This window comes from Gopherus evgoodei, chromosome 15 (assembly GCF_007399415.2).
Source record: "Gopherus evgoodei ecotype Sinaloan lineage chromosome 15, rGopEvg1_v1.p, whole genome shotgun sequence".
NCBI lineage: Eukaryota > Metazoa > Chordata > Testudines > Testudinidae > Gopherus > Gopherus evgoodei.
In genome coordinates this window covers 4,502,876-4,526,185 of record NC_044336.1, presented here as the reverse complement: position 1 = coordinate 4,526,185, position 23,310 = coordinate 4,502,876, and the positions used below count along the sequence as shown (strand labels likewise).

General features: G+C 46.7%; 1 protein-coding gene across 6 annotated transcripts in view; it reads right to left on the bottom strand.

Annotated features, from left to right (window-relative positions):
* Positions 1–23,310, bottom strand: part of DNAH9 (dynein axonemal heavy chain 9) — a 392,191-nt gene that overhangs the window by 242,399 nt on the left and 126,482 nt on the right. For all 6 annotated transcript variants that reach the window (XM_030534286.1, XM_030534287.1, XM_030534283.1 and 3 more), the window contains 3 exons: positions 23,129–23,303; positions 15,632–15,805; positions 13,998–14,205 (listed from right to left, as the gene is read on the bottom strand). In XM_030534286.1, coding sequence (XP_030390146.1) covers positions 13,998–14,205; positions 15,632–15,805; positions 23,129–23,303 — 557 coding nt within the window. The remainder of the gene's footprint in view (positions 1–13,997; positions 14,206–15,631; positions 15,806–23,128; positions 23,304–23,310) is intronic.

The window sequence follows — 23,310 nt, the reverse complement described above, 5'->3', positions numbered from 1 at the left end:
AAATTAGTATCTGAAATAAACATTCACAGTAAATGAGATTTATTGAGAGTTCTTTGTGTTTTCCAGTGGCTGTCCGTCAAAGAAAACCAGGTTGCATGCAACCCTCTAAGGGCAAATTTATACTGTGCAGAGAGCCTGCACAAGGCCTATACCCTACTTAAAATGCTTATGATTCAGAAGGGGAACTAAGTGGCCTTGTGTAGGATCTCTCACAATTTACAAGCCTTAAACTCCATGTATAATGACATCAGAAAGCTGCCGGGGCTCTATGGCCAGCCAAGCTAGTACAAGAGACTGAGCTAAAAACTTTGGGATGCAATGTCAGCCTTCCCATAGTGTACCTGTTAGGAGTGCTAGTGATAATATAGGATTCAGGACTCTATTTTTGCCTGAGATAGAATTCTATGTCGTTTGCCCATTTGAATCTTGATACACTTATATTCTTAGTAATATTTGTGAAATAAGGACAAAGACATTGTGTACATTGCTTCTGCCTAGCCAGATGGGTTTGTTAGTATAATGGGAACAGCTAAGAACAGGTAAAGTGTTACTGGGCATAGTGGGAGTATAATATACAAGTGCACATTTTAAGACTGCCTTAACTCCTATCTCAAGGCAAGGTCAAGCAACCTATCAGGAGGGGCAATGGGGGACTGTGGGGAAGGTATAAAACACTAAAAAGCCAAAAAAATGCCTGTCCCTGACAGTAGCACAACCTCACTCCTTACTCCTCCCATGAGATACAAAAGACGTGAGATGAAGACCCAGAGTTACAACCCCCCTAGAACAGAATATGACCATAAGTTGTAAGGGGTGGGACTGAGGGCATGTATTTCACATATAATTATGCCTGCTAACAAGGGGGGAGAATGGGACACTGGGAAACACGGCTCTGCGGCATCAGAGTTGTGGACATGCTTGCTTGAAACTAACCCCAAAAAACATTGTGTTGCCTGCACTTTGAACTTCTGTTCTTCTGCTTTTTGTCTGTGTGACAAGAACCAAGGGAAAGGGTGAAGGGAAAGCCCTCTAACATACTCTCTCCAGTGTGGAGTCACTGCCTCCACCCAGCATGATTTGCATTACTAATCCTTATTACTTTAGTCTCTCATTGGCAGATATTTGGCACAAAGCTCTTCTTTGCCCAGTCAGTCCTTTAGGAAACAATGTTATTATGGTAGCTCATTGTCGTACAGCAGAACTGCACAAAGCCAATAAAAGAAAGGACCTCTCCTTCCATTAGTCTGGGCACAACACTGCAGCCCACCAATGGGTCACCAAATTATAGGAAGAGAATGAGTGAGTGCGAGGGAGAATGGGAGTGAAAAGTGTGGGATAGAATGGGGAGAGAGGGGAGAGGGAACAAGCAAAGGTTGAAGTGAGGAGAAAAAAGAAGAAAGGGAAATAGACTTAAAAAAAAACAGGTGGATGGGAGGAGAGATGAAGACGAGCCCAAAGTGCAGAATCTGTCGTTCCAAGGCTTGCCAGGTGAGGTTGTCAGGATATGCCTTAGACGCACAACCACAACTGGCTACTGGCTCAGTATACAATTTCCTATACATTTACACTCACATAAGAGCTCTAAAAATCATTGACTGCAAATTGAGGGCATGAAGCTGAGTGGGCAAGAGAATTGGCATATCTCTCTTCAGATACTTAGGCATATAAGAGTAGATCCTCTGCTGGTGGAAAATGTCATAGCTCCATTGTGGGCAGTTTCCATCAGCTGAGGGTCTACTCCACTGAGTTCCCAAAAACACTTGCTCTATTTCATATAAATCCATGTTCTGAAGGATACTCGACTGTAAAAATGAAGGGTACTTGTAACCTAGGCTCTTTGAGATGGACTCTGCATAGTCCCACTCTTGGGATATGTGCCAACTGGTGCCGATGAACAGTGCGGCCTTTTATTAGTAGTGCCTCCTGAAGTGCCCAGCCCCTCCCCTCAGCTGTACCACAAGTGGGGTCCATGCAATGACCCGGAACGGTGCCAAGATGGACTGTGCCAGGACCAGGACATGCTGCGTGATGGTGATTGATGCTACGAAAGGGATCGCTGGCGAGCCCTGGAGTAGTGTTGTGAATCAGACTGGCGCTGTGAGCAGAACCGGTGCCACAAGTCTGATCAGTGCCACAAGTGTGATCGGCCCTGAGACTCCAAGCGGTGCTGGGACTCCAAGCGGTGTCTTGTCCCTGACGGCACTAAGGCGCAGAGCATTGCAGGCTTTCCGCGGGACACTGCTGCGCACTGTGGCATCAGGGGCTTTGCACAAAGGGCTGGGGACCATGATGCCATCATGTCTATGAGGCCTTTCGCGGCCTCAGATGTGTCTGGGTTGGAAGGCAGTTGTGCCTCCGCCACCACCTGTCACAGTGAGTCCAATTGCACCAGACTCAAAAGCCCTCCTTGCAGGACCGAAGTCGACAGTGCTGGCTCTGCAGCTTTCAGCACTGGGGGCTCCTCCCTGGGTTTTACAGCTCCTCTCATTGGCTGGTTTCAAGGGCTTGGGTCCCAAATTTGGGGAATCACTTCTCCTTTGTTTCTGGTGCTGCTTCTGACCTGGGGAATGGAACTGGTGCCAAGTCATCTCTGACACTTTCAGCACCGGAGCTGCTGCTGGGGTACTACACTCTGATGCACTTGGTGTTGGGTCCTGCTACTCCGATGCTGGCTGTGGTCTAAGTGCTGCCTCCATGAGTAGCTATTTCAGTCTAAATTCCCGCTCCTTCTTCATTCTCGGGCAAAACCCATTGCAAATCCTGCACTTATCTGCCTGATGTGTTTCCCCCAGACACTTCAAGCAAGAGCTGTGGGGGTCTCCCATTGGCATAGACTTGTTGACTTACACAGTTTGAACCCCTGGGACTTAGGCATGCTCTGAGTTCCCAGGGAGAGAGCAGTTGGGTTGAAGGAGAACCCCACACTCCCGACAGCGAATTAATAACACTGTACTAACTAATAACTAACTTTAACTAAGGAAAACAAACACTAAGTATATAGAACTAGGGAAATGTGGAGACCCTGCTGAACAAGAAGCCACAGTTCCACCGATGGTCACGGGTGGTAAGAAGGAACTGAGGAGGCATCAGGTTGGCAGGGTCATATACAGAGCACTGTCATAAACAGACAGTTAAGAGTTAATGCCTCTTTTACCTGTAAAGGGTTAAGAAGTTCACCTAGCCTAGCTGACACCTAACCAGAGGAACTAATGGGGGGAAAAGATTTTTCAAGAGGAAGGAGGGAAGTTTTCCTTTGTCTCAGAGTTCCTTAAGTTTTGTTCTGGAAAGAAAAGATCCAGGAATCAGCCTCGTATCAGAGTAGTGAGTAGTAGAGAATAAATAAATAGGTTTATCTTTATTTTCATTTGTATATTGTCTTGTGCATAAAAAGGATAATCAAATTGGGTATTCTTTTGTGTAACTAAGGTTTTGCCCAGAGGAACATCCTCTGTGTTTTTTAATCTGTTGTCTGTGAGATCAGCTTGTATGCTATCTCCCAGAAGTTTTTCTTTTACCTTTCTTTTCTTTAATTAAAAGTCTTCTTTTTAAGAATCCGATTGATTTTTTCTTGTTTTAAGATCCAAGAGGATTGGATCTGGACTCATCCGGGATTGGTGTGGGGAAAGTCAGGGGGAATGATTAATTCTTCCTTGTTTTAAGATCCAAGGGTTTGGATTGGTGTTCACCAGGGAGTTGGTGGAGGAATCTCTCAAGGCTACCCAGGGAAGGGTTACAGTACTTGAGAGGGAGAGATATTCTGGGGGAGAAGATAGAGAGAGTTTCCTAAATGACTCATTAACAATTTGGGTGGTGGCAGCAACCAGATCTAAGCTGGTAATTAAGCTTAAGGGTTCTCATGCAAGTCCCCACATCTGTACCCTAAAGTTCAGAGTAGGGGTGAAACCTATGACAAGCACTATGGAGGTGCCACTCCAGGGGGCTGCACAGCCAACACGATGGATGCTGCTGGGGAAAAACTTTCCAACGACTGCACATGTCGTGCACACACACACCTAATTGGAATCAATATGAGCAATCACTCGAAGAAGAAGAAGAACTACTTTATGAAAAATTGTAAATGGAGGGTCAGTCATTAAGGCTTGAAGTTCACTAACCCGCCTGGCTGATATTATTTCTATAATAAATGCAGTTTGAATCGAAAGATGAACTAGAGAATAGGATGATAAAGGTCCAAAGAGTGCAGACATAAGCTGTGTTAGCATTAAATTAAAATTCCATAGGAGAATAGACTCTCTCACGGGGGATAAATATTTAGTAAACCTCTCAGAAACCTCTTAATATCATGCAAGAACATAGATTTACCACATATTGGTATATGAAAAGCCGCAACTGCAGCTAAATGTACCCTAAGCGATGTAACAGATAAACTCGTTTTATTCAGAAACAGCCAAACACTCTGGATTGAATAGGCGCTGACACAGGATCAATACCCTTATCAGCTATCCATAGTGAAAATCTTTTCCATTCAAATCACATTTCCTAGTTGATTGTCTTCTAGTATTAAGTAAAACACCGTACAGTTACAAAGAAAGATTTCTCTAATTCTGTCAGAGTCCTACTGCCCATGCTATCAGGTGCAGTGAAAGTGGATCTGGATAGTATGCTTTCCCTTGCTGCTGTGACAGAAGGTCTGGCGACACATTGGAAAGAAGCAGCAAGTCTGTGTACCATCGCTGTCTTGGCCAGGCTGGAGTGACAAGTATCATCCTGGCTGAGTCTTGTGTAACCTTCTTCACAAGCATCAATACTAAAGAGCTCCTGCTCCTGAACAAAAACAATGACATTTGGGGTTTTATCTTGTGGCAAATTTCTATACAATATAAAAATTCATATATACTACATATGTGGAATATCCCAAAGAGCAAAACTGTCCCAATTGTCTTGGATCACAAAACCTTTCAAGGACCCTTCATACATCTGGGAAAAGTCTCTGATTAATTGGGCCACTAACTGATTGAGAGGTTCTGCCACATGAAGCCCTACTGGATAAATCTCGTGAATTATACACAAATCCTCAAAGCTTCACTGCCTCCTTGCAAAACTCTGAGGAATTGGCTCCTCCATGTTCGTTTACATAGTACATTGCTCTCATATTGTCTCTGGCTGCTTGAACCACAGATCTTTGCACCTGAGGGAGGAATGATCTTGGTGCCAAATGAATTGCTGTTAGCTCCAGAAGACTGATATAAAGGTGACACTCTTGTAGATTCTAGAGACTTCTTGTTAAAAGGTTGTTGAGGTGTGCACCTCAGCTCATTTTTAAGGCATCTATTCTAATGATCATGAAAGGAAAGGGATAGTTGCACTTCACTCCCCTCCATATATGTTCCTGGTCCATTCACCATAAGACTGTTTTCTGGATTTTCTTGGGAATGGTATTAAGTTTGTGTCGTGTACTGCAGGCCCAGGTTGCTTGCCAAACAGTGCTGAAGGTGGTCTCAGCCTTTGTCCTATATAAGTTGTGACATACGTGGATGATGCCAAAAGACTCAGCAGGGAGAAGAAGAACTTTACGTTCTGAATGGTAGATTTCCTCTTCAGGAATTTCTCCTCCAGAAGTTCAGCTCTTGCCATTCTGTAGTCAAGATGTACTCCTATGAAAAGGATATTTTGTGAAGGCTTCAATAGAGATTTCTTTTCAGTGATCAAAAATCCCAACCTTTGGAACATAGAGCATCTGAACTGAGTGACACCCTTTGGTTCATCTTCAGAAGTTCCTTTTAGGAGCCAATCATCTAAATATCAGAGGGGTAGCTGTGTTAGTCTGGATCTGTAAAAGCAGCAGAGTCCTGTGACACCTTATAGACTAACAGACGTTTTGGAGCATGAGCTTTCGTGGGAGAACACCCACTTCGTCGGATGCATGCAACAAAGTGGGTATTCACCCATGAAAGCTCATGCTCCAAAACGTCTGTTAGTTTATAAGATGCCACAGGACTCTTTGCAATCATCTAAATATGGACAAATATGGTCTCAGAAAAGCTGCCAATACAGCTAGGCATTTTGTAAAGATTTTAATGCAGTAGAAAGTCCAAAGTGGAGGAGCCTGTATTGAAAGTGGTGCCCTATGGCAAAATAAGGGTACTTCCTGTGTGATCATCTGATTGAAATATGAAAGCAACTTCTTTGAGATTGGGAGCAGTAAAACCTGTTTAGACAGGGGAGGGAGGGGATAATGGATCTTAGAGTTAATATGCTGAAGGGAAATCTTTGGATGTACCTATTTAACTTCCTCAGATCCAGCATTGGAAGAAGTCCTCCATCTTTCTTTGGAATTAGGAAATAGTGTGAGTAGAAACCCCAATTTCTTAGATTTATTGAGACCTCTTCTACTACTCCTTCCCTTAGCAGGGAGTTGATTTCTGCGCTTAGCATTAATTTGTGAGAGGAGTCCTTGAACAGGGAAGAAGGTCCTGAACTGGATGGTATAACCATCTTTTATTGTGTCCAAAACCCATCTGTCCAAGGCGATCTTTTGCCACTCAGTGTAAAAAAATGGCATAAACAGTCTCCAAATGTGAGGGGAACAGAGTTCAAGGCTGGTTTGCTGCTCTTGAACTTCATATCAAACCTGAGGTTTAACTGCAATGTCATGGGGTGCTCCACTCACCATTTGGCTGCCGCCTCCTCCTGGCTCTCTTCTTACTACAGCACCTATCACACTTGCCCAGAATCTTGAATCCGACAAAGGCTCACATCCATCTGCAGTCAGTGGCTGGAAGGAACTGAAGTGGCAACCATTGTTTTTATATGTAAGTGGGATATTATACTTTTATTGCGCTACCCTCAGAACATGCTCGAATGCTGAGGGAAGAGGTGGGAGGGGATGCGTAAGCACTCTTATAGGCACTACTAGTAGAAGGCTGCATTATTCAATGGCACCAGTCAGCTCATATCCCAGGAGTTGGAATGTGCAGAGGACACTCCAAGAGGAATTTATGTATATTATATTAATTGTAATTATAATTATATTGTATTATATACACACACACACCCCTCTACTCCGATATAATGTGACCCGATATAACACGAATTCGGATATAACAGGAAAAGCAGCGCTCCGGAGGGGGGGATGGGGCTACACAGTCCAGAGAATCAAAGCAAGTTCAGTATAACGCAGTTTCACCTATAACGTGGTAAGATTTTATATTATATATAATCTGTGTTGTATTTGAGTTTTAAAGTTAAATAGGTGTCTGCTGGAAACAGAAGCCAACTAATAAACTACACAAAAAAGAGCAAATTACCTCTAAAATATGAGCAATGGAGAACAATATAGAGCAATATAAATCATGCCTAACAAACACAATCATTGCAGTCATAGCTGAAATCTTTCACACACATTTATTCACATAGCAGATGACTTATTCATATGCTTGGAGAAGAGAGCCCCAAACTCACACCATAGCTCACAATCCAAGGGAATATGAAAGGGCTGCCCAGAGCTGTCCATATAAATCTCAACAACCGCACCATCAGTACTGAGATAAATGAGCGAGAGAAGGTCCTTTTACCCTGCTAGGAAGGCTTGAAGACAGAGTGTTTGAGTTTGTTTTTCAGTCTTCCAGAGGACCTGTACTGACAAACTATGCTCTAGGAAAAATTCAAAGGGTATTTGGAGAGGGAAATGTATTAATATTTGAAGATCATTCACAATTTGGACCAGATACCAAGGAAGGTTTGTTTCACCCGAGTTTTGCAGGAAAGAGGTGCTGTTCAAGTCATTCACGTACTGTAAAATTCACCCCCACACACAGGGCCAGTGGGATTTCAGGGGAATTTTGGCTGCGTGCCTAGCCTTCTGCATTTAATCCATAGTGTAAATGAGGGCACTAACGGGCAGCGGTGTGGGGGCCAGTGAGGGGGCTACTGATCACTGAGAGCAATTTTACGAACACAGAAGAATCCCATTGCTGTGTTGGAGCACAGCTGAACATTAGAGCCTAGGATCAAATATAGCATTGGGCAAGCAGCTCCCTAATGTCATACATGAAGCTCTTGCATGGATTTGTGAAAGTATCCCACCTTGCATTCACATGCACTTGCATGTGTAAAAGGCATTCTGTTAAAAGTGGCCCTTGTTGTCCAGCTCATTCCATCTGACCTGCTCACAACATGCAATTTCAAGCTCACCTGTACAGATCTTACACAGCAGTTAAAACAGTTGGATGTTAATAATCTGACTGTGCTTTGTGGGTATATAGTAACCATCCAAACCGTTTAAATCTAAGCTAAATGCTTATCTGAGTCATTTAAATTAAACTGTGATCAAATTTCTAGCTGGCCTCAGGCAGCTTTGCAAGCTATGGCATTTTATTCTGCTGCAGCAGAGTTATGAGTTATTTGTGTGCTAACATTACCATAAGCTCTTTTCCCCTTTCATAAATGATATAGGCCAATGTGCAGGGGAAGCCAAAAAGAACTGAGATATATAATAATTTGCATGGGCTGATGCAGGAGCAACAATGAGCATGGGCATGCCTGTCATGGAGAAGGGAAGTTGAGAAGACAGTGCCTAAATGTGGGGGATACAGGAAAACGGCTCCTCCTCTTTTCGTTTCTCCTACATGTTGTCACCAACACTGCCAAGCTCCCACTCCACCCAATAAATAAATGACTGATCCCTCTCCCACCCAGCCTGAACTCAGCCCTGCTCTGAACCGATGGGAATAGATGGCACAAACTAGGCCTCTCTCACCACACAGGGCAGCCCTGTGTCCCTGTCCCAGCACCTGCCCCTTTTCCTATTATGGGAAGCAGGGCTTTTTTTCCTGGGCTTTCGCAGTCCCAGCAGACTGGGCCCCTCAAGGAGCTGCAGGATGGCTGAGCTGGTAACACAGGCTGGGAGAGCATATACATACTCAAAGTCTGTCAGACATTAATGCTGCTCCTGACCCTCTAGGAAGCCTCTCAATGAGTGTTCCCTCGAACCACTTACACCCGCACAGGCTGTCAGATCTGGGGGAGTTGGAGGGTGAAAATCCTGGCTGCACTGAAGTCACTTGGCCTCACTGAAGTCAATGGCAAAACTCCCTTTGACTCCAACAGAGCGAGGATATCACCCTGAGACCACGGGCCCTGATGTGAGCAGCAAGTCTACACACCTATGCTTCTGCTCACCCAGACCTGCACCATAAAAGCACATTGGGCTGGGGCTGGCACTGAGGGTAGGGACTATCTCTCCCTTCGTGTATGTATAACTCCCAGCGCAATCGGTTCCTCACTGTGACTGGACCTTCCTGGTGCCACCATAATACAAACAACAACATAATCCAGTTCACATGGTTGGATTCAGGCCTGTCCCTATTCAGCAAAACTTTTCAGCCTGGTCTTAACTTTAGACATATTAAACACATGCTTCAAGTAAAACATATGCTTATATGTTTTGCTGAACAGGGATAAATTTAAGCACATGCTGAAATGGAGCCTTAATGCTTAATTATAGGCTCTGGAGGTTGAAAATCTGGTCCTTTCCCAAATCCAATCATATGGCCCAGGTTTTACAGACTCCCTGGGCCCTGGATGGCTGCAAGGAGACTATGACTCCCCTGTGACCTTGAGGAGAGAAAGAAATACGTAGGCCTTGCAGCCTAGTTGGGCCATCAGATACGCAGATGCTCCCCTTTCAATACAAAATTCCACCATGAAAGCCGAAGGCTGAGGCAGTCTGGGCATTGGCACTGTGTAGGGTTTGGTGGATCTGACTTGTGAAGGGACCTCTGGACAGCAGGAAACATATGGAGGGTAGCGGGTCACAGACTGTGGTATTGGAAGTGAAATTTGATGGTTTGAGGATTGTGGATGGAGCCTCTTGGTCATGTTCACAACATTCCCCCATCTGGAGAAATGCATCCACCTTCCCATTCCTGGTCCCAGGGTGGTAGGCACCACAAAGTAAAATCATGTAAAGAACAGGGACCAGTGGGCCTGATGCTGATTTAGGTTCTGAGCTATCTTCAGGACTTCCAAGTTCTTGTGGTTGGTAAGGACTTGGATCAGAAACCTGGAGACTTCCAGGAGATGTTACCACTCCTCAGAGGCTGCTTTGATGGCCAGAAGCTCTTTACTGTCATAGTTTTGCTCCTCTGGTGTGAGCCTCCTTGAAGAAGGCACATGGGTGAAACTGACCATTCAAGGCTGCCAAGCACAAAGTTTGAGGCATCCACTTATACTGTAAATTGCAGCCCGAGTTGGGGTGAATCAACCTAGGTAGGAGCTGTGATGAATTTCTACTTCAGGCACTCAAAAGCCAGTTCCATCTCTGGGGACAAAGAAAGATGGGCTCTCTTCTACAAGAAGGCTGTGATTGGGGTGACCACCCCTTAGAAACATTTGGTGAACTGTCTACAGAAACTGGTAAAGCTTAAAAAGCATTGCACCCACAGACATCCCTGAGCACCACCAGTCGATGATGGCTGTGAATTTATGTGGGTCGATGATGTGATGGGCTTTACGGACTCCTCACTAAGACTAAAGGACTAAAGGAAAGATAGAGCAGCACTGGGTCAAGAAGGCCCCGCCCCTCAACAGCTGCAGAGCATGCTCCAAATGGAGGACATACTTAAAATGGGACGCTGGCAATTAAGTAGGTGAAGACTGAAGGAGAGGTTGTCTGCAGGAAGGAAGCTAGGTCCTCAGGGGGAAGAGGCGGGGAAAGAGAAGTTCCGGCACTCCTGCTGGAGGGTCCAAGTTTTAAATATTACAAAGTTGGCAACTCTATTCTGGGGAGATGATATAGCCAAAAAATTCTACTGTGCCACAGTCAAACTGTCATATAGGCAGTGTTGTTAAAGCCTCGCTAAGACTCTCTGTACGTGTTGGTTGCACTGTGTTTGGTCATTTATAAAAATAAGGGTGTCATTGAGACAGATAATAATGAACTGATCCAGCATGTCCTGAAAAATGTCATTGATAAAATGCTGGAAGGTCGTGGGAGCATTACACAGACCGAACAGCATGCTCAGGTATTCAAAGCATCCATACTGGTTGTGGAAGACGATTTTCCTCTCATCTCTTTTTCTCACCCACATCAGGCTAAAGACCACACACAGATATCTAAATTGGTAAAAAACTGGGCAGAGTGTAATTGGTTTACGAGTTCAAGAGTGAGAGGAAATAGGTAACTTTTCTGAACCGTCACCTTGTTGTGGGCCCAGTACACAATGCAGGGCCTCAGGGAACCATCCTACTTTTTAACAAAGAAGATTGTGGCCGCTGTTGGAGACGTGGACGGCCAGATAAACCCCTTATGCAGATTTTCCTCCATGGAGCATAGATGTGGCTAAAGGGGATTTGAGTGCCAGTCGGAAGGTGAATTAGGCAGTCGTATTTGTGGTGCAGGGTCAAGGTGTCCACGGTTCTCTTGTTGCTTATGTCTGCATGGCAATGGTACTTGCGATGTATTTTGACGGCAGAGTGTGCCAAGCTCCTGTCAGGCCATTCCCTTGCAGGAGGGGGTTCCCCGGATGATGACATGAGCTCCAGAGGACACCCTTTCTCTCTTGGCCTTAGGAAGGAAGAATTGTTGGCAGTATTGGGAGCAAAAAAGTGTAATGCCCCTTTCCACCAACTGATACAGGGGTCATGGGCAACAAGCCAGGACATTCCCACGATGACTGGAGAGACCAAATCAACCCAAACTGAAGGGTATCCCAGTGCTGCTGGAGGGTAACAACCCCTAAGGGGGTCATCTGGTGGGTGACCAGCCCTGAAGCCAGAAGCAACCAATCAATGGTTTCCCCCAGGTCCAGAGAATTCTTACACACAGTAGGGATCCCATAGGACTTAGCCACATCCTGGTCAATAAAATTGCCTGAGATTCCTAAGTCAACCAGAACCTCCAGGTGCACTGCTGGGCTTATTAGGAGTAAGTGCTGCAATGGCAGTCAGAGCTGCAACAAGGGTGGGTTTGCAGTTGCTGCTGTCTCGACAGAAGTGCATGGAGGGCAAGAGTCTCTGTAGGAGGAAAGGGATCAGCCTGGATCCTCTTACCAGGGCTCGGGTTTGGCATTTTCCAACCCCAGTCAGACAGAGTCCTGAGATTTGGCATTAGTGTTTCTCAGCCTCAGCCAGGCATGGGCAGGCCTGGCCAACGTGCATGGGTTCTGGGTCCTGGATTGGTGTGCGCGGTTGAGAGGCTAGGCCACATTTATGGAGCTGCACCAGTTCTTCGTGTATTTTGTAACGCAGTCCAACTCGAAACAGATGCTGCTGCACAGCCTCATTCCATTCAATGTCTACAGAGGGGTGATGGAATTCAGCCACTGATCGATGTCCTTGCTGTACCATTTGCAGCATGGCTTCAGTAGTTCAGGTTTGGTGTGGATCACTGAAGATAACCGACATGGCCTGAATGAACTGTTCCAGCTGGCCCAGTAGGGGCTGGACTGTTCCAAGCAGTGGGAGGCCCAAGCCAAGGCCTCCCCAGTAAACTGCCTAAAGATGAGCCCTACTTGGGCCTGGCATGTGGGGAATGACAGGGGTATAGCAGGAAAGGGTGTCAGCACTGGTTTAGGAAACCTCAGAACTGACTATGAGCACCATTATATAAGACTGGGACTTTTCAGCTTGGAAAAGAGATGACTAAGAGGGGATATGATAGAGATCTATAAAATCTTGACTGGTGTGGAGAAAAGTAAATAAGGAAGCTTTATTTACTCCTCATAACACAAGAACTAGGGATCACCAAATGCTAATAGGCAGTAGATTTAAAACAAATAAAAGGAAGTATTTTTTCACACAATGCACAGTAAACCTGTGGGACTCTTTGCCAGAGGATGTTGTGAAGACCAAGACTATTCCAGGATTCAAAAAAGAACTAGATCAGTTCATGGAGGACAGGTCCATCAATCAATGGCTATTAGTCAGGATGGGCAGGGACAGTGTCCCTAGCCTCTGTTTGCCAGAAGCTGGGAATGGGTGAAGGGATGGATCACTCGATGATTACCTGTTCTGTTCATTCCCTCTGGAGCACCTGGCATTGGCCACTGTCAGAAGATAGGACACTGGGCTAGATGGACCTTTGGTCTTACTCAGTATGACCATTCTTATGTCTGAGAGTGGCACCTTTGGTTCCTGGAAAGCCAGAGCCAGGATAGCTGGTGATGATCTGTGTTCTGCATCTGCAGGATGGAGACCTGCAAGTTCTGTATGGCCCCATCTGCTTCTGAGTGAGGTCTATGCCAGTGAGGTGGGCTTCTACCCTTTGCATTGGGCTGCTTAAACTGTAGCCAACCAGACCTAGTGACTGAAATGAGAGTTCAGCCTATTGGTTAGAGCTGGGTCCAGGGGGACAGAATCCAGGAACAAGCTGGGGGCCAATATCGGAGGGACAGAAGCCGAATGCTAGAGCAGGAGGGTTCACCAGAGTCATAGGCTGGAGTCCGAGCCAATGATTGAAGCCAGAAGTCAGAAGCTGGAGGGGAACAGAGGATAGAGCTGAAGTGGACAGTAGGTAGAGCAGAAGCAGGTTCAGAACCAAGGCTGGGACAGGGACTGGAACAGAGCAAGGGCAGGAACTGGAAGCAGGTGGGAACGGGACTGGAATCAGGCTGGAATGGGACTGGAAGCAAGGGCTGCAAGCAGGAGCAGGGCAACCACAGAAACAGGCATGGTACGCGTTGAGCTGCTGCTGATCTGTGGGTGTCAGTTTTATGAGCAGGGCTGGGGCTATTCTGTCAATTCCAAGGCAGTGCAGCTGGGCTTCCTGATTGCCCAGCAGTGCAATTAGTTAAGAAGCAGGCCAGGAGTTGGTCTGTCCCCTGACAGGATTTCACCAGGTATCTTTCTGGAGGATTTAGAGTCCACGGTTCCCTTTGAGGCAGTTATATAATAAAACCAGATACAGCTTGCCAATAGCACATACGCTGGGCTTTCCAGCCACCCAGATCCCCCTGAAAATTCCATTATACACATCAGAGGGAAAAATCATTGCTCATCTCCTACCCCCAAGGACTCCTAACCCTCTGCCGCTTTACCTTGCAGCATGGCGGAGCTGGTGTAGTAGTTGAAAGGCACATTCTTCACCATGTACTCGTCGGCATCTAGCGAAGAGAGTTTGTCTCCGACGAGCACAGATTTCCCAGTGCCGGCATTTCCCACTAGCATGACTGGCCTCCTTCGCTCCAGGAGCCTATCCATGAAGTATCGCACTCGGATGGTTTCACTGGTGGGCACCAGACAAGCCTAAGAGGAGAATGATGGGGACGTGCAATGAGCCTCAGTGCACCCCCTTTCAGCCACGCTCACATGGGGTGATGGAATACTGATCCAGCTGGAGATATGCAAGGAGGCAAAGTGTCCACAGCAAGCACCAGAGAAGAGCCGGACAGACCTCTGCCTGACAGTAAATTAGATTGTCTACACCAACTAAAGTCTTCAGTAACTAACTAGTTGTCTGGTAGCATGTGTATGTCCTCATTAAAATGTATTTACCTAGAGCTGGTCACAGTTTTTCCACAACTGTTTTTTGATGGAAAATTGGGGTTTTGACAAAACAAAATTTTTCACTAAAAGTGTTGGCTACTCACAAAAAACAATGATTTTTTGTCAAAAAATACAAACATCCCAAAACTGATTTTTCTCAGTTGTCGGCCAACAGCCAAAATATTTCAGTGCCAGCATGGTGCCTCTTAGGTGTTGCAGTTAAGTTGTCCCCATTCTCCTCTATGGACCAGCCTCCCCAGCCAAACTTCATGTCCCATGATGCACCATCTCCCTTCACCAAGAAAAGACAGGTGTATCATGGTACATATAGGTCAACCAGAGAGAGCCCATCCTATGATGGAGAGTGTGAACATGAGGCACCCAAACTACACCTCCCATGAGGCATCAGGGTAGCATTTCAGAATCAACATGTTTTGTTGTTCACAACTTAAATATTTCTGGTTTATAACCCGATTTTTGACAAAAAATTGAATTTTTCCATGGAAAAAGATCTCCATTTTATGACCAGCTCTAATTATCCCCTACAGTGATGATAAGCTGGTGGTGAATCTGCAACCTCTTTGCAGGTTGAAATCAGACATGCGCATTCTGCTTTGCTGGCATTCACTAGATGGAATCAGACCACTAGATCCCACCTATGTATGTGACTTTCATATTAAAGAACTGAATCAGTCATTAAAATAAGGCCTTGGTTTGCTTGCAGAGAGCAAGTGTGATCTCTCTCTTCTCCACACTACCCCTTCTGGTTTAACTGGTGCCCTGTTTTACATTTCATACAGAAGTTATCAGGACAACAATGGGCTGGCACTCTGGAGATACATGCAGCTTGAGAGTAGATATCTGACTGGTAATTGAGATGGCACTATGTTTTGTGCACGGCTTTGATTCAGTCCATTGGGTGTCTGTCATTTCCCCATTCAGCAATCATATTCCAGCGCACTGTAACAAGAGTACCACTTTCTTAATGAACCTTGTCTTCATAATCAAACCCAGGTCACTTAATCACTTTAGAGTGAATGTTTGTGTCTTAGATGGAATATCACCATTACTAATAAACCTTCCATTTGTTAGCACTGGTGTGAGAAAATCTTATTTGACAGAGACAAAGCACACACCACACACACCTATATATTCTTTTGTGGCAATGAAACAAAGATTCACGTACCTGTAATGGCATTTCGGGATCAAATTCAAACTTGGGGATGAGTTTGGACCAAGGTTCAAACTTTTTTGTTTCTGGATCAATGTAAAAGTCGAAGACAGTTCCCTGAGAAGGAAACTTGATGGTCTTGAACTCAGTCATCCACCACTTACTGAATTCTACTCGGTAGTCTACAAGCTGCAAGACAAAATGGACAGCAAAGATGCTAACCTCCAGAAAGTCTCCAGTGATCGAAAAGGTTATCTACACCATGTCCCTAGCCAGTTTGGAACCATCCCCTGCAGTATATTCCCCTAGGCTCTGCCCTGACCATTCACTCAGGACACTATTCCACAGCCTAAGAGTACTTACTGTCAGGAGCTATTTCCTGATGTTAAAACTAATCTTAATTTGATCTCATTACTCCTGTTTATAATCCTAAATAAATCCTTTCTCATGATGGCCATTTTAGATATGCCTTAGATTAGATAGAGAGATCCATCTGGAAGAATTAATTACATGTCTCAGATTAACCAGGCCAACTAACTGATCCGGAGTGTATACATGCCTCCAATAGTAGTTGTGGATGGCTTTCATGTCCCCACCTCCAGTCACGATTAGCCAAGGCATGCAGATTAAAGTTCTTCCTCAGAAAATCACAACAGCCCATTAACTTTTGATTTCTGGATACTTTCCCCATCACAGCACTCTGGTATTGAGGAGCCCAGACTGAATGAAGTATTCCAAGTGCAATTGCATCAGCCTTCTAGAAAGGGACCATCACCTTTCAGCTCTGATACCTTTGCATTAACCTTTATTTGCTGCTATACTACATCGGAAGCACATATTGATTTTGGTCTCTGCTATCTTCCCTATGTCTCTTTCCCCTTCGCATCCTACACCATCAACTAATCCTCACAGTGACTGTGAAATCTGGGGGAAGGAAGGAGGGCGATTGGACTGGGCACTCAGGAGGTCTACGTTTAGTTGCCTGCTCTTCCACAGATTCACTGGTGACCTTGGGCAAGACACTTAATCTCTCTCAGTCTGTTCCTCATCTGTACAATGGAGATATGAGCCCTTCTCTTCTTTACAGGGGTGTAGTGATAAGTTCATTAATGCTGGAGATGAAAGACCATGTAAGCAGTGAATGCAACATTACAGCTTGCCCAGATTCTCAGTACATTTCTCATAAGGCTTATTTTTCCCTACATCCATTCGCTGTGCACTCGTCCAATACAGCAAGTCAGCTGGGACTGCCAGCTCATTTCATGTACACCACTAAAGCCCCAGAAGAAAGCCAGGATTTTCACCAATCGCTGCATTTCATCTGGTGCTCTCTGTGAAAGGCTCCATGGGGCTTTGCTATCCTGAAGCAGACACCCCTTTAACATAGACCAGAGTATTCTTAAAACACACCATTATTTTCCAGGATTCTGTAGTCTGGTGCTGCTCACAGAGGCAAAAATCACTAATTAGTCATTTCCCTGTTGCTGTAATTCCTCAGCAATGACTTTAGTAGCCTTCAATGGGGGTGGAAGTGCATCACTGCTAAAAGCTTTTTCACTAGGGTGCCCTCACCAGTGCACAGGAGAGCTGCTTCCAGCTGCACCGTAATGCGTCATCCACCCTCCCTAATATGCCATTTAACCGGAGCAATTTGGTCCCAACCCACACTGCCAGAGCGATGTTAAATATGAGGGTTTCCTTAATAAAGCCCCACATGGAATTTTACTAATTTCAGAGCCTTTACCTTGAAATGGAAAATCTATCAACTGTTTTCCCACAGAGCCCACTCCCTTCCAGCGAGCACATCAGAGTGGAAAGGCTCTAAAGATTGTTTATCCTGACATTTCTGCAGCAAAAGGTCAGAGTGAAGGGCACCGTCACTGGAAAGCAATACACAGATTTTATATTGGATCATTTTTCACCAGATTCTTGTTCAGACTGCTGTACCCTCAGCTCCCCTGCTCTGACATTTACAGAGCAGCAAAAGAAGAAGCACAGCCAGCATCAAAAGCAAAATCTTGGGGAGAAATTCTGTGGCTGCAGAGGGCTTCTACTGCACTGGTGCAATCTGCTACAGCACACCCTCCCCTCCACATGTTCAGCACACACTGCAGGTGTGTCCACACCACCACTGGGAGGTGTGATTGCAGCATGTGCAGACATTCCAGCTGGCTGTGAACTAGCTAGGTCAAGGCTAGCTTGAGTTATAATAGTGGTGAAACTGTGGCAATGTGGGCAGCCATTGCTTGGGCACCCGGGTCCTGGGTAGGCCATGGGCAGGACTAGCCCATGCAACTGCCCAAGCTTCACAGCTTTACTTGCTCAAAGCTAGCTCGGATATGTCTACATGTGCTGCAGTCACAGCTCCCAGTGGCAGCCTATGCACATCCTGAGTAGTGCTATGGGGAGCTGGGATGAATTCTTGCTTCACTAGTGGAGGTACTCATTGAACAAGCTGCAGTCGTGGGAACTAAATGTGAGGCATCTTGGAGACCATACAATTCCAAGGAGCACAAGCACTACTAACCACTTAGGAAGTTTAGGGTGATGTTTCTTTAGACCCTGATGTGTTGGGATTGGGCCTTTGGGCAACAAGGGACACAGGAAAGGAGCCTTCACCTGAGCACCTTGGCTGGGGATGAAGCATTCTGAGTCAAAGGGATCCGGCTATGGAACAAATGTCAGCAGAGTATTTCATTGTCTGTAGGTTCATCTAGTCAGAAGCAAATTTTGTGCAGATGAACCAAGGCACAGGAGCAGCTCTAACACTTTCCATTGATCCCTAGACCAGGCACCGCATGGGAGACTCAGCACAGCTGTCCTCTCCCTGCCCCAGGGGACCACTTCTCTGGGTGAGATGCATGACTTCTCTGCTGAGATTGTCAGCAAAAGAGCCAATCAGTGTCCAGCTGGAAGTGGACACTGTTCAATAGAAAGGTGACGGAGAGCACCAGCTGATCTCACCAAGGCCATTGGTTAGCCACTGGAGAGAACAGCCATGGGTCACTACTGAGGCTAACATGAACTAGATCCAAGCCTGGGATTGAGAGGTGCACTAATTACCCTGGCTGTGGCAGACATTGCTACTGTTATCAGGGCACCCTAAACCCCAGCTGTCAGTCACTCATAACATTGTAAACGGTTTGCCTTCTTCTCTGAAATAACGGACAACCAGTCTCTTCCCAAGGGTGAATATTTCTGGTAAAAAAAATGATTTGTCTCTTCCTGTGCATGAGGAGTACGACAGAACCATAGACTTCCCCCTTCATCAGAGCCCTCCTAGGACCTTCCTGGAACAGCCCTACAGCTAACATAGCTGGGGTGGAAAGCGGAAGCTTGGCAGAGGGAGAAAAACCTGCAAGTGTTCCAAGAAAAACGGGGCTTGATTTAATGGATGACTGGATCAAGCCCCAGCTACCTCAGAGACCACATTTTGATCTAAGAATCCTTGTGACAGCTGCGCTGCTCTGTGGCAACACAGATCACAGAATGAATCCCAGGAGAGCAGGAGACAAAGAACTGAGGGTTGAAGGGATTCGATAACTCCCGGAGATCAGGCCAATTCAGGGTCTGATCAGCTTTAGGAAATGCTGCAAAACCTTACTCTTTGAAAAGTCTTTTCTACCATAAAACAATACACACACAGAGTCACCCCCTTTGACCTCCAAAGCCCAGTACAGAACCTCTCCTTCCACTCCCCAAATGACAACACTGACCCCCACTTCCACCCAGTAAACCCCACTGGCCCCACTTCTATCTCCAAGCCTAACCACTGACCCCCCAACCCAGTCAACCCCAACACTGACTGCCCTTCTACCCAAACAATGCCCTCCTCAAAAAAATCACCCTACCCCAAGCAGAGTTTTTACCCCCAAGAAGTGAGAAGTGCCAGGGACTCCATGAAGGCCACTAAGGACTTTGCTATTGCTATCACTTGTAAGTGGAAGGCGCCCAGATACTCTGGTGATGGGTGGCAGTACCAAACCCTAACAGCTGCATGTGTGGTACATTTTGCAGGGGGTGCTTGTTATATATCCTTTTAGGTGCTTGGCAGAGGCCTCGCTGCCCATCTGAATGTGGCTGATTAGCCATGCACTGAAAATGGCAATGTGGAGCTCAGGAGCTGAGCTAAGAGCTCCAGCTGTCATGCACAGGAGCTCCTCCGCTATGAACTTCCTAAGCTTGGCAGTAGCAGAGCTCCTCACCTTCAGACCTCCTAAGATGCCCAGAAGAGAGAGGAGAGAAGCTTCCCTACTCTGCCCTTCCTACACTCAGAAGCCCCTGCCCTCTGTGCACCACAGGCCTGCAGAGGGTGATGGAGCTGGTCAGAACTGAGGAGCAATGGATGAGATCTACTTATGGAGGGAACTGATTTCAGTTACTTCAGTGGGAGCTGCAGCTGCTATCACCTCTGGAAATCAAGCCACTTAATTAAATGACTAGGTATAGATTTAGGGGCTTGATCTTAGGCCTCCAAGTTGGAGTTGATGGCCATTGTGTTGATAATTTCCCTGCTGGTGCTGGCCAAGGAAGTTTCCTCCATAGGGTGTTATATGCTCTCAGATCTCTCTGCTGGGACTTCAGATTTCTCCTGCTTGGCATCTGGTTTTACTAAAAATGACCTGGAATATATGTTCACAAGCAGTATGATTACAGCACGGCTGGCACTACCATTTAGGCAGCCTAGGCAATCGCCTAGGGCGCCAGGATTATTGAGGGGGCAGCATTTTGCCGGGGGGGCAGCAGGCGGCTCCAGTTGACCTGCCGCAGGCATGCCTGCGGAGGGTCCGTTGGTCCACGGCTCTGGTGGAGCTGCCGCAGTCATGCCTGCGGACGGTTGGCTGCTCACGCTGCTCCGGTGGACCGCCCACAGGCATGCCTGCGGCAGCTCCACCAGAGCCACGGACCAACGGACCCTCCACAGGAATGACTGTGGCAGCTCCATTGGAGCAGCGGGATCAGCGCGGGGAGCGGCGAAATGGCCATGAGCCTAGGGCGCGAGAAATCCTAGTGCCAGTCCTGTATTACAGTAACTAAGTCCAGGCAGCTAGCCTGAAAAAACAAAAAACCCAGCAGAGCAGAGGGTGTCCCCAGGGCTAGCAGTACCTCTGCAAGGCTCTGACACTTGGCCAAGTGTCTTTTTATTACTATTACTAGCTGCATGTCGTAAAATAATAGCAGCTACTGGGAAACCAGGAAACAACCATCTTGCCCCAAGACGTGTGGGAGGAGCATGGGCAAGCAAGGCCAACATGCTCTGGGCCTGTGCTGGAATGAAATACCCACCCCCCTCTCCTCCACAAACAGTGTCAGATGGAGGGAGGCAGGGACTGGGTGAGCTGCATGAGAGGCAGCTAAATGAGGAAGGAAGCGTGATGTAGCATTCAAGCCCCTGCAGTTCCAGCTACTTGGAGGACAGGGAAGATCAGGGGAGAAGGTCTCTCGGAGTCCTGGCACCAGTACTTGTGTTCAGGTAACAATATGGGTTTCCCAACAGTTGGGGACAGTGTTTCAGCTCAGTAGGGAAAAGATTCCTGCCTAAAGGAAGGGAGTCACTTGCAGAAGAGACCACATCCATCTTGTTTCACATAAACTTCTGGCCTAGGAGGCTGACATCCTCTGTTAATCCACAGAACAGGCACAGCATGGGCAGCAGCAGGGCAAGCGTCCCCCACATGGCCTCTGTGGTTGTGACTGAGCTGTGAACTGAAGGGACTGCCTCTAGGGATGAGATGTGATTTATCCACGTGGTCCATTCGGGGTTTCTGTTGTGCCCACAGGAACAGCAGTCTGATATGGACACCTGTCTGTCAAAGCCTGATTGAGACCCACCAGCTCACTCCAGAGAGCACCCAACAGCTGATAGGATGGTCAGACACAGCACCCAAGCTCCATTCCCAGCCTTCTTTATTTCCCAGTGGAGCAGGGCCTGCGCAGCTACATTTCTGCACAGCAGTAGTTGCATCCAGCACTAACTTTTCAAGAGTTCAGCCATCATTTAAGATGGGGTGGGCAAACTACAGCCCATGGGCCTCATCCAGCCCACCAGCCGTTTTAAGCTGGCCCTCGAGCTTCCACTGGGGGCGGGGTCTTGCGCTGCTCCAGACAGGGAGCAGAGTCAGGGGCTGCTCCACACAGATCCTGGAAGCCACGGCATGGCCCTGCTCCTGCACTCCAGCTGGAGAGCAGGATTGGGGGCCACTCCACGTGGCTCTCAGAAGCAGTGGCATGGCCCTGCTCTGGCTCCTATGCGCTCCAATGGCCCCGCTCCAAAGGTCCTTCCAGAGCTCCAATGGGAGTTGCAGGGGCGATGCCTGTGGATGGGGCAGCATGCAGAGCCACCTGGTTGCACCTCTGCATAGCAGCCAGAGAAGGGACATGTCACTGTTTCCAGAAGCCGCCTGAGAAAAGTGCTGCCCGGAGCCTGCACCCCTGAGCCTCTCCCCATGACCCAACCCCCTGCCTCAGCCTTGATCCCCCTCCCACCCTCCAAACACCTCGATCCCATCCCAGAGCACCCTCCTGCACCCCAAACCCTTCATCCTCAGCCCCACCCCAAAGCCCATACTCCAAGTCAAAGCCCTCACCCCACCCCGCACCTCACTCTCATTCAGCGTGGAGCCCCCTCCTGCACCCTGAACTCATCATTTCTGGCCCCACTCTGCAGCCTGAACCCCAATTTTGTGAGCATTCATGGATCTCCATACAATTTCTATTCCCAGATGTGGCCCTCAGGGCAAAAAGTTTGCCCACCCCGATTTAAGCACTTTAAGAACAACTGTATTTTCAAAAGTGCTTGGCACCCAGAAAATCCAATTTTGACATTTATGACCAGATTTTCAGAAGACCTCAGCTCCTGACATGCACCCAGCGTGTTGCATGCTTGTGAACAAAGAGCCACTGTTTACCTCTGCCATTTCAAATGGATCAAATTAAACCAAGTGCATCAATCCTCAGTTCAGCTCATTGCTACTATTTCTTTGTTATTCTTCTTAGAAACCTTAGAAAGCTGATACCCTAAGTCCAGTGGTAACAAAATGTTGTCTGATCTATGTCATTGCAATGGCACTCCTACCTATAAACACACAGTGAGCTGGCAAACTTTGCTATCTCTTACCAAGCTCCAATGATGTATTCATTACTATCACATTCTGCAGGGTGTTACTGCTTCAATCAGTCAACCTACTGCTGCAGAATGAAATGTTTGTACATAAGTTAATGTCTCTCTGATCTTTGTTGCTTTAATCCTTGACCCTTCCGCTCTTATACTGTTTCTTGGGTAACGATGCCTTTTACAAACTACCACGTTTTCTCTGTAATCAAGGTAGAGAAACAGCACCGCTCATTGCTCCAGAGGTTTCTATTCCATTGACAACTGTATTCTAGCCCCAGGAACGCAACACTACACTAGCGAATCACACTAAGTGTAATAATAATCAGAATAATAAAAGAGGCTACTGTCTAAATGGGATACTACATTAATGAGCCCTACACTTATAGCTCTCATCTTACCTGATCCTGGAACATTGCTCCACCAAAGGCCCAGACAGCAGCAAACACGAAGTAAAGCTCGTAGAGTTCCTTGGGGCAGTCTGGAGGAGTGTTCTCCGTAGTTAGGAGACACTCAAGAAGGTAACACAACATCTGAACCATACTCTGTTCAGGAACTGGAATAATCTTCTTAAACCTAAGGG